Raw genomic sequence first — 17,900 nt, 5'->3', positions numbered from 1 at the left:
TTCATGCTTAAAAGGTTTCTAAGCATGACGTACGCATGAGCTAAAACTTCTGCCCAAAACCAAATTTCCTACTTATTTTTAACTTAATTATTATTTGGTTAACTACTTTACGTTTTTTCCTGTTCATAAATGCACCTTGATTGATTGGAATCCAACGAAATGAATTCAACTGGGACACGATCATATCTGTATTTGTAGGATTTTTGTTGAGAATCCTTGTATTCGCATCTGATCGGTATATGTACGATGTTTAAGATACGTACGGAATACTAGAATAGCTCGATTAAATAACTTTGACATCTTGAAAAAGAATGTAGGGCATTGGCGACTCATAACTAATTAGGGAGAATTCAGATGCCATCACTACAAACTTTAAGAACTCCAGGTCTAATATGAGAGAAGACATGTATAAATAAGGTTGACTCCTGATGTTTCGATGGCCCAGAAATAATAAGTCAGTCTCCTTTAATAACAAACTTTGGCTGTCTATGGTACTTTTGACATTTGAAGTCTATACGATTCGTTCATTTTTTTTTTCTTTTTTTCTAAGCAAGTAATTACATAGATAAATTGTGGCTATATGATACAAGATTATATGGGGTGGAGTCTCCAATAATCATCACAAACCAAACAAACACAACACTAGTAGAATAAAAAAATTAAAAAAAAAAAAAGATATGGAGCCAAATATTGGCTTTCATCCATTTCCTATTAAGAAAAAGTTGCTTGAAATGGTTTTAGTATAGTCTGATAAACAAACTATTAGTCTGCAACTAAAAGTCATAGTGAAACAAAATGTGTTGCAACTTGTTTGTTGAACTGGTTGAAGGAGTCTTTTATGACCATTTTTCCTTGATCATCAGTTAGGGAAAGCATGAATATAGAAACGTAACAACTAAATAATACGTTGACATGCTGGCATATGATCTTCATTGTTTGTGGTGCGCCACATGTGGTGGTTGTAGGAGGCCGATAGGCAATTGCCCGGCTCATCTAGTCATATGGACAAACATGACGAAAAAAATTGAGGAAGAAAAAAAAAAAGACTATAAATGACTCTAACGTTGGCTAGACAGAGGAATGAGAGGGAAGCCTCAGCTCCAATTCCCCTCTGGATGGAAGAAATAGAGAGAAACCGACAGTTAGATAGAGAGAAAATGATCTCAGGAGATAAAAAATCTAAACTAGTGATATATTTATCCAATTCATGCTTTTATTTTCATTATTATAATTTATAACATCTGAGTCTTAAATTTCAATAATTTTTTTTTTTCATATTTATCCTTACAGGATACTCCTTTCTGCGACATCAAGTATTGGATGAAAAAAATAGTAGTAGATCACATCAAAATAATTAATGCTACAGATTGTAAGGCCTCCAAAGTATTTTCGAAGTGGCAGCACCCCAACCCCCCAATTAGACAGACAGTCTTAAAGGGCCAAGAAAGAACACACAAAAATCATAGCAAAATCTGTATAATCATCGTTATTTGGCCTTTTATGACAAATTCAAATTGATATGAAGTTATGATCACTATTTGTGCAGTGCGGATATGAACTCAAATTGTTCAAAATAAAAAAGGATAGAAATCTGTGTTAGCCTAACACGACGTGATGTCCAATCCAATGGCACATTCATCAACAGTCTGTTACTACCGGTCTCTCTCTCCTTCTCCTTCAATGCATCATCTATTCTTTTACTTGACCAGATACTGGACAAGGATCGTTGAAATTTGAATTAGTCTTTAGTTGAATGATTAACAAATATTATTATTAAATATTATATATACATATATATATACATATTTTTAAAAAAACATGTATAATGTACTTAAAATCCGGATAAGGTAGAGAAACAAGAGCCCAAGCATATGCCAGAAACTCAGATTCATCCCTATCTACGAGAAGACGTGCAAATGGGATGATCCCGCATTCTGGGTGCGTTATGTAGGTAACCATAATGCCCCATTATCTACCCCAAAACATGCTTCGTTGCCAGTAAACCTCTGCAACATCACCTTTGACTCCCTTCAAAGTCAAATAAAAGAAAAACATTTAATTGATCGGTTTGCCATTCTTTCTAAGTTCAAAGACCAAATTAAAAATAAATGTTTTATTTAGTATACAAATAAGTGGACACCTTGCTCAACGACACATGTCCCATGCTAGACGTGCAAGCCAACTAAACGTTCAATGCCAACAGTACATGCCACGCGTCATGATCGGGAGCGCTGGTTTGGCACCGCCAATGGGATTCGATCTGTACACCTATGCCAGACAGATAGAGTGGATGATAGTGGGTGGCGCAGGTGATTTACGTGCCACGTGTCTGGAAATGGGGCCATGTCACATGCCTTCCCGCGCGATTAGTTGGCCAAAAGAGAATCGCCGAGTTGGAGCCAAGCCAGGCCATACGGCAGGGGCCATCGCCTCAATGGAGGCAAGCACATATATTGACCGACACGTGTACCAATCAAAGGCAGTGGGATTGGCGGAGTTGAAGCGGTAAACGCGGAGGGTCGAGTCCAACTAGTGAAGCTTCTTTGTTTCGCCAACCTTTGAATTGTGCGCAGTGCGAGGAACGGACAAAAGGAATGGAGGCTGGCTTTATCCAAAAGACCAAAGCCAACGTGAACCACTTCCACCTTCAATGATCTGAAATGGGATTGATTGAGGAAAATTCTTCTTATGAAAATTATTAATTTTTTCTTGTTAACATAACTGTTGAGAGAATACAGTAGGATAAACGTGACATTAGTTGTTATGTTTTACTACCTTTGACGCTGTTAACCATAGCTGTGGATTTTGTAGGGCTTCAATTACGCTGAGTGGGTCTTATTATAATTTATATTGGGGTGAATTATTGCCATTGCTATTTTGTGGTTGGGAGAGGGCCGTTCTACATATATAGTAACTTCGTACAGGGGAATTCGATTATTTTCAACAATGGCTCTTCATTATCGCTAGCTGGATGAAGTTACACTTCTGATGTTGACAAACAAGGGATCAAAAACGTTGAGAGAGGAACGACGATTGTTGTGTGAACCCCTTGAATTGGACTGTTTATTGATAGTTGTTGGGTATAAGGAAAAAGAACCCAAAAGAAAAAGTAAAGAGTTTTGTAGGTTGTTGCTTAGTTGATTTGTTTGAGCATCTTTAATGGATTAGCTAAAAATTAAATTTATTGAGTATTTAATTATTAGAGAACAAAATATGATAACAATAGATTAGCTAAATTTCAAATAATTGGACTTTGAAATTTGAAGGTTACTGTAGATGTACCAAATATATATTTTATTAATTATCTCTATTTCCTCTTTTTCATCAACCACTTAGATTTCTTTCCTCTTTCTCTTTCTTAGTTGAATTATGCTGTCATTTAATTATTATTTTTTTTTGGGTATGTTACAAAATTTTATTTACTTCATATGAAATAATATTAATTTAATTATAATATGATTACTAATTCACATATAATAAGTAGAATGATAAAATATGAAAAAATTAAATAAATTAATAGTTAAAAAAATAAATATTTTTTAAAATAGTATTATTTTATTATTATATAATGAATAAATGAATAATTCAATGTGAGAATTTGATGTGAATATAATAGTTAAAGTCAAATTCATATCATATTATTTTATTATTATATAATGAAAAAATAACTACTATTTGGATTGGAATAGTCAAAGTTAAATTTATTTAACATGAATAAAGAGTGTCCTTTAATTTTAACTAATCCATTGAGAGTTTTCTTTGAGCAGATTCATCTTTGGATGGAGAAATATGTTAGAAAAAGATTCGTTAAACCTGCAAATTGACATGTATTTGATGTTTGCATATAATTTCTTAATGGTAGGCTTAATCCTTAGTTTCATGCTAACAAGATGGAATATTGATGGATCGAACCTAACAAATTAACAATTAACGGGAAAAAAAAATCTTTTTTGTTTGATGGTTTTTATCGAAAGTACAGTCAAATCCAGTTGCTTTAGCATCTTATCTTATCCTAAACACGATCAAGTTGCTGATCTATATATTAATCTACTTTATCGTTTCACCATCCGAGAAGGTGGACTCTAAATGGACTTGCTCCATTATATATCAGCCTTATCATTATTGCTTCTTTTAATTTTAATCAGTATTTGCCAAAAATTTTATTCCGACAAAAAACCCATTATTTTCAGCTTTTATTCCCGATGTGGGCGCATGAAATCTTAGAAAATCTTTGTACCTTTCGTATATCCAACGGCAGAAATTAATATATTAACAGAAATACTTAATTTGGGTCTTCGAATGGTTTTTTTTTGTTTTTGTTTTATTTAGTGATTAAGAAGGTATTTTTTAGTGATATTATGAATTTTTTATTTTTTAAAAAAAAATTAAAAATATAAAAAAATAAATGAAAAAAATGATTAAAAAAAAAAACTTTTTAACTTATTTGATAAGTTTCGGCTACATCATTCGGCAGCTGGCTGCACCTGCACCTGCACCGCTGCAGTATTTTTTTTCTTTCCCTGTAAAGAAGGACAAATTCCTGAGTTTCCTATACCTGGTAAACCGACGACAATACATTCGTAAACATTTTGATCAACATTGGACTCGGTAAAGAACACTGACGAAGCATCCTAGGAAAAGACCAAATGCTGTTCCTTTGCTGCGCTGCTTACTATAACATCCATCCCCCCAACGTTACTTGGTCCAGCCCATCATAACACGTGGCTAAACGTGACTGCATTCTAATTTCTACACCATGAGCAAAACAAGAAGATGCAAAGCTACGGGATCTAGAACATCAGCCTCCTACGCGGACCTAATCCTAGTCGAACGGCAACGTACAATGACCCAGGTCCAACTTCAACGATACTGTTCCTAGAGATTACAACAAAGGGCAGCTTCCTTCTTAAGCGTACAACGCGCTCGAGCACCTTCTGGCTTCTACGTTAGGTGAAATGGATAGGGTACATACATGTGCCCTTTTTATTTTTATTTTTTCATTTTTTTCGTTTTTTAATGTTTGTAGACCACCCGCGTCTTTCATATTCCTCGTTATTCATATTCGTATCTTCAGTCCACACGCCTTTTGGCTGGCTGGCTGGCTGTTCAAATTTCCTCTTATCTACTATAAATACCCCTTTATGTCTCTCACTTCCTCAAATTCACACAAAACCATAAATTACGATTCAAATTTTCACTCCGCTTTTGTTTCGATTTTGCAGTTCAAAAATGGTTGATTTAGAGCGGATGGCAAAGACCGTCTCATCCGCCAAATCCCCCAAACTCTCCAACAAACTCCAAGTCTCCGTTCCGCCATCCTTTCGTGCTGCCGAAATATCCGCCGCTACTGCTGACGTTTGCTCCAATTACGATAACTATTTTCGCCTCCCGGAGCTTCGGAAGCTATGGAGTTCCCAAGAGTTTCCGAGTTGGAAAAACGAATCTGTTTTGAAACCGGCCTTGCAGGCTTTAGAGATTTCATTCCGGTTCGTCTCGACGTTCTTGTCGGATCCGAGGCCGTATACGAACCGGCGCGAGTGGAGGCTGAGGCTCGAGTCGCTCGCAACGTCTCAGATAGAGATCATTGCCAATCTCTGCGACGATGACGAACAAGACGGTGTGACACGTGGAACAGCTCCTATCGTCGATATCAGGTCTTCGAATGGCGTCTTGGCTCGCGATGGGAGCTACGCCGAGGTGTGGAAGATTCCAGGTGAGACGACCGTGGTGAGCCGCACCAGCGAGGCCAGCTTGCTTCCTCGGCTTGCCACGTGGCATAAATCAGAGCGCATCGCGCAGAAGATCCTCTACTCCATCGAGTGCGAGATGCACAATTGTCCATACACTCTTGGTTTGGGAGAGCCAAACCTCGCAAGTAAGCCGAACCTCGAGTACGATCTGGTTTGCAAGCCGAGCGAACTGCACTCTCTAAAGAAGACTCCGTACGAACACATCGACAACTACGAGAACCAGACGCTCTACACCACGCACCAAATCCTGGAGTCGTGGATCTACGTGTCGCAACAGCTCTTGAAGCGAATCACAGAGCGAATCGAAAACAAAGATTTTGAAAGAGCCGCGAGCGATTGCTATCTGATCGAACGGATCTGGAAGCTTCTGGCTGATATCGAGGATTTACACCTCTTGATGGACCCGGACGATTTTCTCAGGCTCAAGAACCAATTGAGCATCAAGTCCTCCAACGAAGCGGGACCGTTTTGCTTCAGATCAAAGGGGCTAGTGGAGCTCGCGAGGCATTGCAAGGATCTGAAGCACAGGGTGCCGTACATTCTCGGTGTTGAGGTTGACCCCATGGGTGGGCCTAGGGTCCAGGAGGCGGCGATGAAGATCTACCGCGAGAAGAAGATGGAGAAGATTCACCTGCTTCAGGCTTTGCAGTCTATTGAGTCGGCTATGAAGAGATTCTTCTACGCGTACAAGCAACTGCTCGTGGTTGTGATGGGGAGCTTGGAGGCGAGCGGGAACCGAGTCGTAGTGAGCTCAGATTCGTGTGACCCGCTGAGTCAGATCTTCCTTGAGCCGACATATTTCCCGAGTTTGGATGCTGCAAAGACGTTTTTGGGGGATTTTTGGAACCATGGACGCTGACAGAAGACCCAGCGAGTCTAATCGGGTTTGACTCGAGAGTCAAATTGTTTGACTCGCGTTTGCGAAGCCGAGTTTTCAGAAATCAAGGGGGTAGTGTTAGGTTTAGACACACTTGGGAGGTGAAAAGTTAAATTAATTCTTTGTACTGTTTTTGGCTTAATTCTGAATATTTGAATCCTTGGTGATTTAAAAATTTTCCATTATACTCATATACTTGTAATTTTTTGTGCATTGATCTTTATAAATGGACAAAGCAATAGACCAAGGTTTGATTTTAAAACACCAAAGTCGAGTTCAGAATGGAGCAGGAATTAATTCAATATGACAATTGGAAATTTGGACGAGTTTGAAGTAAATATTTTAGTATTAATAAAAATGTTATATATTGATTAAAAAAAAAAAAAAAAAAAGCACATCTCTCAAACTTTATATGATTAAACTTAATAAAGAATCATATAAAGTTTTGGTTTGAATTTGATGAGAGAACAAGTTCTATCAGTGATTTAGTGAATTCACCAAAGAAAAAAAAAAAAAAGGGCTCCTTGTCGTCTGAAACAAGGAATACCAGCTTATCAATACAAATTAGAATAGATATCCAGAAGATGCTCAAGGAGCTGAATAATATAAGGCGGCAGAAAATTGAGATATCTCCCGCAAGCCAAACTTATTTGCTTGTATTAGCCAGATTGATTACACAAAATTAAAAAATTTATCTCATCTTAACTCATCATTACAATTTTTTTAAATCTCTATATAAAATATACTAAATAATTTTACTTTTTTAAATCTCAATATAAAATTAATATTATAAAATTATATATAATAATATTTATTCATTACTATTTAAAATATCTCATCTCATATTATCTCATCTATGTAATCAAACGGCGCCTAAGATCTTTATTTATACAAAAAATAATATTATAAATCATATTCTTATTTTACTTTCATCCATTATAATAAAATTAGTTTAAACCAAAAACAAATTGTAATTTCTTATAATTTAAAAGGTATCTATTTAATTTAGACAATGAGTGATAATTAATGAATAAATTTTATTACGTACAGACGAATTTACATATCAATTTATGTATTAATATTGATGATTTTATATTCAAAATTTAAATTGACATTATTTTTAATAAAATCCAATTTCTAATCAATCACATTAAATAAATATATATATTAGTATTCAAAATCACTTATAATTAAATTTTCGACAATATTATATATAGTCGTGAAATTATAAATGACGCGCAATCACTTTAAAAAAGAGTAAAATCTACGATTAAAAAATTTATTTTTTTATGTGAGTCATATTAATTCATTTTTTTCAAAACGACTGCACAACACTTGTACAACTACGACGGTAAATATCATTTCTCTTAAATTTTTCCTTAAAGAAAATTTGGTGGGTATTATACTAAAATTTGTAGGGATGGCCACGTGTACAGCCTAGACTATAAGCCGGTCACTCACGTGTTCAATTACCTCTTTTCTTGGTTGCCGACGAATTAATACCAAGCTGAACAAAGAAACGAGTACAGTGGTACCATCTTAGTTTCTTTTACGTCGGCTGCAAACGTGGTACCCTACGTTTGAAAGTATCACTGTCAGTCTCATTCATATGACAAACGGAACAGATCGAGGTGTACTCGATTCTCCAACCCCAAAAAAGATTATTTTCTGGATATGAATGAAAGAATTCCTAAACGCAAAGACAAAGAAAGCCCCATCTCTGAATCTTTTATGGCTTTCTATTATTAGATAAATGTTTGATACACGTTCTTTAATTTAGTAGTCTTTCTATTTGATAGCCAGGCTGATCCGTGTAAGCAAGGAATGAATAAAGAGGTATCGATCCTTACTGTCTTGGAAACTTCTTTGTGCGACTTTAATCCGTTGGACAGAGATGGAATTGTTCTTGGCTCATGAAGTATTCTTTGGTGTGATTCTAAGGGCTCCCTTTTTAAGTACTTATTCTTTAGACTAGTTCATAGCAACCAAGTAAACAGAGTTTTTATACGTAATTTAGTCAGAAGTGTGAAACTGAAATACATTAATGACATCAAATCACATCCAGAAGTTTCTTTTAGAGCTTTGTCTTCCATCATTATTCATGTCACTATGGAAAGCTGCATCTAGGTGTCAGAAAGAACAAAAGATATGTCCATATCCATATCTATAGATTCCTACTAAATCAAGCCTTTGGGATTATGTCGATCTTAAGAATATCGAAGTTGACTGCGGAATTTAAGCAAACAAGACAACCATCTAGTGTCTTTCATTCTGCTCAGAAGGTTGATCTGAGTAGGTATCTCACATGGTAGCAACTGCCACATGTTACAAAATCAAAATACATGAAATCAATCCAACGGATATGATGACTTCTACTGCCCACACACTAAGTGAAAGTTCAATATTTTACAACTTAGAATCCCATAAGAAGTGGAATGGCTAATATATATATATATACCTTTTGTCTTGGAATAACTCAATTTTCTTTTTGATAGGTAATAATAACTCAATTTTCTAAACCCAAAAGTGTGGAAATTCAGCAATTGAAATGAAGGATCATTGCTGTGTGTCACCAAAACCAGACATTGCGGCCATCAACAGCCTTTACAGAAGTAGACACTAAAGGCATTCGCCCAAACTCTGCAACAAATCTATTGACGCATTGGGTTCTTCTTTCACTATGGCCTCCCATGCTACTGATTCCAGTTGAACCAATCTCAAATATATTACCTTCAATAATGACACCACCAAAAAATTTTGAATATAATTTATACAAAAATTATATGTTAAAAAACTAGCGAAATACCAAGAATAAGCAGAAAGGAAAATCTTGGAAAAACCTTTCCAAGTATTAGTTGCGTCGTTCTTTGGAGGAGAAAAAAAAACTGACTTCTATTTTTCAGTTTCCCGCTATAAAGTGGCAGTTAGATACCATTATGTATATGCATTCGCTATAAAAGATCCACATGTTCTCAAAATGCAATAAAAATTATAAACTTTTAACTATAATATAGACACACTAGATTGCACAAAATAAAACGTGGTGTTGTACCAAAATCAAACTACTAAAGAAGTTTTGGTATTTGGTTAAGAGTCTGTTGAGCACCACATGCTACATGCCATAACTGATCCCAATACTAAGCTTCCACATCCACGGGTTGAAGGACAGAGTCAGTCCTCTTTTTCTTTATGGGCAAAAAGAGCAAAAAGAGATATGAGGCAAAAAATTCCCACCCAACTACTCCCCAAACAGATGATAATCCCTCAAAAGACAAAATAATTCTGTTTTTTAAGATACTGGTTCTAACCCTTGGTTTAAAAAATAAAACGGTAAGGTAATGTATGCTAGTATCTGGTGGATGTTGAATTCATGACTTCTCCCTCCCATACATTCTTGTGGGTTGAGAAAATGCCATTTGAGCCAGAGCTCAGTGGCGCCAGTCCTAACCTAAATTTTCCACTGGCAACGGCAATGGAGGACAGATCAAATAACAGTGGAAAGTTTTCATATGATCATTTCTAACACTGGCTTCCTTCTTAGGGCCTTTGACCAGTAATCACATGATCAGCATATTTGAATCTGCAATAATCAGTGTAATAACAATCGAAATTCCACTGCTCCCTACATATTGCTCATGGCACGAGATTTCAAGTAATATATGTAGCTTTCTGAGGTTTGCTGCATATGTTTTTCATCAAAAAAATTATTTAACATTCTCATCCTAAATATAGTCCATTATCACAATATGAATATCTGCTATGATTTACATGACATTAAATCCTACTAGTTTTTCAAAAGGAAAAATTTAGCTAGTTGGGTGTGTAAATTTGTCTACTTCCGTTGAACTTGGGTTCCACTCCTCTACACTTATAATAAGGTTTTCAATACTTATCAACCAAATGGCAAAAGAGAAATAACCCAATGACAATAACCAAATTTGCATCCTGGCATTTACCTTTCACCCATATAGGGGGAGCACCTGAGGCATTTGCAACGAGAAAAGACATTGCAATATCTTCACAATTCCTGGAATATCCATTCCAAGATTTGGTATGAATATACTATCAACAAAAGCAGGGGAAACAAATTCCAAGCAATGCATTAAGCAGATGGAGAAGAACCTGTTATTTGTTACGTATTCTCTAACTGATGCTGACATTTCATTTGTGTACAGACTGAAATACTTTTTGTGGAAGAAGGCCGCCTTTGAGAGTACCATACTGTATGTACCCGTCCACCAAACTGACCACCACCCACCATATACGTAGTAATCACTGCTAACTTTCTGCACAGAAATGGAATTACTAAAATGGCAAGTTTTGACAGATCCAGATATTCAACATGCAGGTAGCTTCTTGATTCCTTCTAGGTAATGCCAACAGAAAATAAATGGGGGTGATATAAACGAAATTGATACAGAAATTCAAATTCCAGGCTTAGCTCAGGATTTGACACGAGTCATAAGTCATAGACTGCCATATTAACAGCTTCATGAAAAGTTTGCTTCTTCAGATTGATCCCCAAGTTAAATTATGACAACTTGTCAAATTTCTTTTCCTTATTGTTCTGTGTGCTATAAGAAAGAATGTACTTTACCACATTTGATAGGGCAGAAACTTGAATGATGACAAATAAGGCATATGTTTCACATACATTCTTCCATACTGTGGACAACAAATGGATTTGCGGGAGGGGCGGTGGTGAAACAGGTGGTGAAACCGGAAGTGACCAGAATCAGGTATTATAGAATACATATATATATATAATATTTTTTTATCGAACATGAACATCAAATAAATAGAAAGGCAAGAACTTAAATTAACTAGCTTGAGGGTAAGGAATTATTTGAAAAAAGGGGTTTCAAGAAAGAGAGGAAATAGATATGTGATAAAGGCATACCGATTGATCAACCCAATGTATACGTGGTACAAACCCCACCATTGTATCAGGTGCACTTTGCCAAACACTAAATGCAAATTCCACAGAGGAGCAAGGAAATATCACGTCATCGTCAATTGAAAAAACAGCATCTGCCTTCAAATCCTTAATCTCTTTAAATCTATTGTTCAAACTGTCTTCCTTGTTGACATCAAACTTTAGTTCAACTTGTTGTGCAATCCCAGAGTTGGACTGTACAATGTGGTCTAGAAATTTCTTAAGAGAATCTGATGGAGGATTGGGCTCACTCCAGACAATGTGAATAGATTCAAGTCCAGGACATGATGAGTAGTGAGAAATCGACTGTTTCAAAAGATCATATCTTTTCCATGTGTTCATTACAATAGCATATCCTTTCCTGTTGGAGAAAATATACATCCAGCATTAATACATAATACGAACTGGTATTCTGTTTAAGGAATGATATAATGGCCGACAATTTCCAGAAAAACAAATAACAAATATGCCTGTTAAACCCACCTATTAATACATTGTCCCCCAACACAACTTTGTGACCATGCATATTAAGCTCCAATCTCTCCATTTTCTTACACAAATATATTCATCTAAAAGGATTTCTTTATTCATAATACAAAGAGTCCTCTCAGTAGCGGGTATGAAGTGTGTGAACTGTGAAGTGTGAATACCGCTCTCTTAACTTTATGCTTCTTTGAGGAGCAAATTAAAAGTAAGTGCTTGACAGAGATCTAAAGAGAAAAATAAAAAACACGCAAGGTTAATGATGTGTATATTCTATCAGAAATATTTTACTTTTCACCACCATCCAGAATCACTCCCTCGGTAAATATTATGCCATTCCAAAATAAAATGCATAAAAACCCTTCCACTTCTTTTCTCTTTTCAGCTTTTCAGTTGTCAATCCCCCTCCCACTCCATCCCTATATGATAAAAAATCATGGGAAATTTGAGCCTTTTTTTTTACACCAGCACCAACTGCTTTAAAGCAAAACTAGAAACCTCCTACTTTCTTTTACATAAAGAGCTTTAGATTTTTTACACCAGCACCAGCTGCTTTAAAGCAAACTAGAACTTTCGTATTTATTTTACCTAAGTGTTCAAAGATGTCCTTCTCTTTTTTCCCTTTTGGGTGACAGTCTTAGAGTTTATTACAAAAACTGAATAAATTTGTCTGCTTAAGCTAAATGAACTGCAATAATCCATATGAATCCCAAATCTAAACAGTAAACACCAAGACATGGTCAAACTGAATTGTTTCTTAAGATATTCACTAAACATGGATACAAACAAAAATTTTACGCACGATAAACTTATACATAAATATATATACCTACGCACCAGATATATAATTCTTATAAATACCAGTGTTAATTAATCATAAGTTACTGATCAGAGAGTATTTTGTGTATCTAGTTGTACGAACCGTGGAGCAGATAACCGTCCCAAACCAACACCGGGACTGGTCCATCCCGTAAAACCCGAAGCACGACTCAGAAGCGCGATAACCGTGAAGGCGATGCAGCAGCAGAGGACGAGCTTGATCTTGACCGATCCGACAGTGGCGATCGCCAGTTGCCGGAGCCTCTGTACTGTGCGACGGCTCAAAAAGCTTCCTCTCATCGCCACGATCCCTCCGCGTCCGAGGCGGTTTCAGGGACGAATCGATTCGGTCTCCCTCGTCACTGCTCTTGTAGAAAAACAAAGATCCATGCATAAGATTAGACCCCGCCCGTTCTAATACCCGACGGTGCCGTCCGGTGATTTGAGAGAGAAAAGGGAATAATATGGTGAAGCTTAGGGCTAAAAACTCGTTCACATTGAAGGACACGGCGTAATCTCACGTCTTCTTCTTCTTCTTAAGTTCAACTGTTCAAGGGGATTGAGGTTCCACACTTCCACTGATGGAGAGGAACGGAGATTATTTAGTGTGTTGTAGTGGACGTGAAAACGGTGTTAGCGTCCATTGAATATATATCATCATATGCCGTTGGATCACTCGTACACTCCGCCTGGCCCATTTGGGCTTGGCACCCATCCCAGTCTCAGATATTTATAGCTTTTTTTTTCAAGAAAAACAAAATTGTTTTATTTTTAGCAAGTCCGCTTGATATTTAATATTTAATAAGAGAAATAATTTATAAAAGTTATAAATTTTTGTGAAAAAATTAAATTCTATTTTAGAAAACTATAAAAAAAAACATTTTCTATTACTAAAATTCACTTTATTATAAAAAAAATTTATACTAAATTTGTCTATTTTTAATTTATATCTAGCATTATAGAATCGGCTCGTAAGTCTTTCTGTTTTGGGAATGATTTGGACGATCTGATAAATAAAGCTGGAATTATTCACTATCCAATGAGTGGCTCTGCAGCCACAGACCCGACAAGGGTAATATTTTTTTATTTTTTATTTGGTATACTCTTAAATATTTTTGTTTTAAACAATAAAATCTACAACATAAATAAAAAATACTTAAAATTTAAGTAAAAATAATAACAAAATATATGGAAAGAAATGCTCAAACCATTATCGGTATACTAAGCACTGCTCTTAACCAATTTGGTATCCACACCTCTCCCAATATAGTTGGTAGTATGTTTTATCAAAAATTCTATCCGTAATTATTTTTACATATATTTTTATATATTTTATTAATGTGATTATTTATATATTAAAAAAATTTGATACAACCAATCATATTAATAAAATATATAAAAATATATAAAAACATGTATATTCATGTTTTATACATGTTACTGTTAAAACCTTTTTCATTCCAACAAACATAATACTAGATATTGTCAAAATACTATAATCATAAAAAGTACGGAAATATGATTAACATTAACTAGGATCATAATACAAAGAGTAAAAGTGATCAAATTTAATCGAATTAGACGATTCAAAATATACAGAGATAAAAGAACGATATTAAATATTTATGTGGGGTTAAAGTGTTCAAAGATCTTATATTTAACGGGGTCTAGCCCAGAAACGGATTAGCAGTCAGGAGCCCACAATTAGATTGAAACATCCCTCCACATTCTGATGTATATTTAGTGGTTGGGCCGATCCAATTGATCTCTACTCTAGCCCACAATATAACATAAATATAAAGAGCATATCGATAAGGAAATGATTGGGAGCCGCTGGGGGAATACATTGGTTTATATATATATATATATATATTAAAAATACATGTAAATAAAAAAAACAAAACTATCTAGCGATAGCTCCAGCTGTGGCTGTACTGCCATCCATATCAATAACCACTATCTTTTGTCCTTTCTCTTTATGGTTAGTCATCGAGGGTCCGAGGGATAATCAGGACAAAATAATTCAGAGGAATTTCACGACAATAACTGGTTAGTGGATACTAGGACCAAGGCCGGCTCAATGGCAAGGTCAATTAAGTCATTTTTTAAGTCCCATTTAATGTAAGGTTTTTAAAATTAAAAATAAATATTTTTTTCTTAATTATTTTAAAAATAAAAATAAAAACCATTTCATTATATTAAATTTTAAATAATTTTTTTTATTTTTCAATATATGCAAGGTCCCATAATACTAAATTTAATATTTAATACAATGAATTATTTATATTTTAAATAATTTTTTAAAATCTTGCTAAATTGAGGTGCTAAAATTACATTGAGGCCTCATTTTAAGTTGTAGTATTCAATATAAATTCAAAAAAAATTTATTTAAATATTTTAAATAAAATCTCATTTTATTTAAAAATTTAAAAATATTATATATAATAATTTATATTTTATTGTATTATAATTACAAATGACTAATTTAAATTTCGTCTTAAACCTTAATTTATATTGAGCCGCCCCAAACTAAGACACAAAAAATTTAAATTGATCGCGTGGAGAAATAAATGCAACTCAATTTTCGAATAACACCAAACCCAAGATCAGTTTCATAAAAGGTTATAACTTTGAACTTAACTATGTTTGGATGTGATCATACTAGTCCTAATGTACCGGATTTTATTAGAGCTCTTCAATTTTTTACCATAAGTAAAGGTTGATCAATAAAAATTTGGAGCTACCGTTCTCTTTTCCTTAAAAAAATAATAATAATAATAAATAAATTCCATGTTCGGCGCTGAAAGTCTGGGACGTCCACCACTAATAATATTGTGGGCTCCTAATTGGACCAACTGGGCTGCCAAATCCATGTACAAACCCAACTACAAATCTGTCTTTGGGATGAAAACCACATCTTTTCCTACACAAGGGATTTCCAACTGTATTCCGTGCTTTTCACTTTTTGCTAGTTTGGATGATGAATTATTTTGAGAATATTATATTATTATTATTTAATACTTTATTTTATTATTTTTTATTAATATTCACAAAATATCTAATGTCCTTACTACTCATACAACCTTAATTATACTTTTGCTATAATCATGATTACAAAAATAAAAAATAAAAATTGTAGGATGTGGCTTCAGCTAGCAATAGCTTTGCTCTGGGTGCCAATAGAGTCTCTGTAGTACGTCGAGTGAGCCTCGTGCAAGGTGACAATGTTGTGGAATTTCGGGCAATAATTGAATTACCTTGATAATGACAGTGAGTAGACATTTTATTAAAAAATAAAAAATAAATTTATAAATTAAGTATAAAATTAATTTAATTATAAAATAAATCGAATGAATTATATAAAATTATATAAATTTATAATTTTATTTTTTTGTCATCTTTTTGTAATTATAACACTTATTATTTATAAAAATCCATTATACACTAGTCTCTAAAAACTTATCTTCAATCTCAGAAAAAAGTTTAAAGAAAATTATGGATCATATAGAGTACAAAAAATATTTCTCAATCCGTGTCATTGGCGGTGATGTTGTATAATGTATAGAGACATTTTGCCCTTCGTGGGGCTGATACCCAATTTTATTTATTTAACTGTCTCCATTGTGCCTCAATCTATTTGTCTTGTACGTCGTTTGCATTCAAAATAAAGTATCGATAATCATTTGGATTCGCTTATCAGAATGCCCAAAACCAAACGCGAGACTTGAACATATCAGATAGAAGCTACGGTCTAGCTTAAATAGGCGGTTGTTTCGTAGAAAAATAAATATACAATTGCTATATGCTTTATGATGTGTTCGTCACAATGGGATAATGATCGAGAATTTTCTCTTTGTTTACTCGGGAGTACTTGTCCGTCCTGTAAATGTCATCCACCTATTTCTTGCCTAAATTAATTTAGTATTCATATGCTCCCAAACAAATTCAGTATTTATATGCAATTAGGTTCTGACAAACCCAGACCATTACAGACTAATAAATTGCCATACAACTGAATAATAATGTTATAAAAACTTGGGTAATCTAATAGAAGTTTCATTTGCAATTTGTAACAAAATAGTGCTATTGGTAATTTTTTAGAGTAATGCTATAACTCAATCATACAAAAATAATTCTATAAGTTGATGTGATTTTATATGATCCGTTATATTTATTTTATAATAAAAGTAACTTTACAGTTTACAATCTGATTAATCACACTAAACTATGTCAGTTTGTGAAATTATTTTTGTGTAATTTCTTTGTGGTTAAAATATTTCTCAATTTTTTATATCTAGAAATGATGAAATAATAGTTATTAAAAGAATAAAAAATATTTTTTTATGAATTCATCAATATAAGCTACTCCACTAATGCCTCTCTGAAATTAGAGATATCGAATTGAGAATGGAAGGACTTACAGACAATAGAAAAACAATATCTGGTGGCGCACATGAGCAGTTGGGGCTGGGGCAGTCCCCAAATGAAGCCGACGATCGAAGTGCTGCTGTAGTAGTGCTGTGGTCCAGAAAAGAACCCTGGCCCTATACTGGTTGTACCAATTCGCACAAAGTGCATCTTGTCTTTGAGTTTGAACCACACCAATGTGGGGGCGGCTTTGCCATCCAGATTCTAACTCAGATGCGAATTGTGGTGCGAGTCTCGCCTGTAATTTTCTCCCGAACGAGATGATGAAGATACATTTGAAAGAAGATTCGAAGACATTGGCATGCGACAATAACATCATTTTTTTTTTCTCCTTTCCTTATCCGAACATGTCATCCGTAATAAAAAGACATGTTAATGGAAGAGATTAATCTTCTCATCCAAACAAAACTTCCCGCATGAATGTCTGCCACCCTTGGCCTCTGCACCGTGAACAAGTAATCATTAGCTCATCTACTCACATGTATAAAAAAACAATATTAATAGGGCTATTAGAAGCCCAATGGTCATTTAACAGGCAAATGATGAATTAATTATTACGAGCCATGTTGAAAAAGAACGATTAACTATTGGGTATTTGTCATCACTA

The 17,900-nt window shown here is 34.6% G+C and overlaps 2 protein-coding genes across 2 annotated transcripts; one reads left to right on the top strand and one right to left on the bottom strand.

Moving 5' to 3' along the window:
• The first annotated feature begins 5,091 nt into the window (after positions 1–5,091).
• Positions 5,092–6,889, top strand: LOC122291912 (nematode resistance protein-like HSPRO2). Its single transcript, XM_043099964.1, has one exon. The coding sequence runs from the start codon at positions 5,230–5,232 to the stop codon at positions 6,607–6,609; it is 1,380 nt and encodes a 459-aa protein (XP_042955898.1). The 5' UTR covers positions 5,092–5,229; the 3' UTR covers positions 6,610–6,889.
• A 1,972-nt stretch (positions 6,890–8,861) lies between these two features.
• LOC122291878 (glycosylinositol phosphorylceramide mannosyl transferase 1) lies at positions 8,862–13,573 on the bottom strand. Its single transcript, XM_043099906.1, has 5 exons — positions 12,969–13,573; positions 11,528–11,924; positions 10,750–10,913; positions 10,584–10,654; positions 8,862–9,357 (listed from the first exon to the last, which is right to left on the bottom strand). Exons 1-5 carry the CDS (start codon positions 13,163–13,165, stop codon positions 9,197–9,199), a joined length of 990 nt encoding a protein of 329 aa, XP_042955840.1. The 5' UTR covers positions 13,166–13,573; the 3' UTR covers positions 8,862–9,196.
• Positions 13,574–17,900: the final 4,327 nt, after the last annotated feature.

Source organism: Carya illinoinensis, chromosome 1 (assembly GCF_018687715.1).
Source record: "Carya illinoinensis cultivar Pawnee chromosome 1, C.illinoinensisPawnee_v1, whole genome shotgun sequence".
Taxonomy (NCBI): domain Eukaryota; kingdom Viridiplantae; phylum Streptophyta; class Magnoliopsida; order Fagales; family Juglandaceae; genus Carya; species Carya illinoinensis.
This window is presented reverse-complemented; position numbering and strand designations above follow the sequence as displayed.

What these genes read in the sequence shown, in the direction of transcription:
- LOC122291912 (XM_043099964.1), top strand. Translation starts at nt 5,230, where the DNA reads ATGGTTGATTTAGAGCGGATGGCAAAGACCGTCTCATCCGCCAAATCC.
- LOC122291878 (XM_043099906.1), bottom strand. Translation starts at nt 13,165, where the DNA reads ATGAGAGGAAGCTTTTTGAGCCGTCGCACAGTACAGAGGCTCCGGCAA. An exon ending in GGACGGTTATCTGCTCCACG is followed by an intron (nt 11,925 to 12,968) that starts GTTCGTACAACT and finishes TTTCTCCAACAG; the next exon opens with GAAAGGATATGCTATTGTAA. An exon ending in GAATACGTAACAAATAACAG is followed by an intron (nt 10,655 to 10,749) that starts GTTCTTCTCCAT and finishes TGGATATTCCAG; the next exon opens with GAATTGTGAAGATATTGCAA.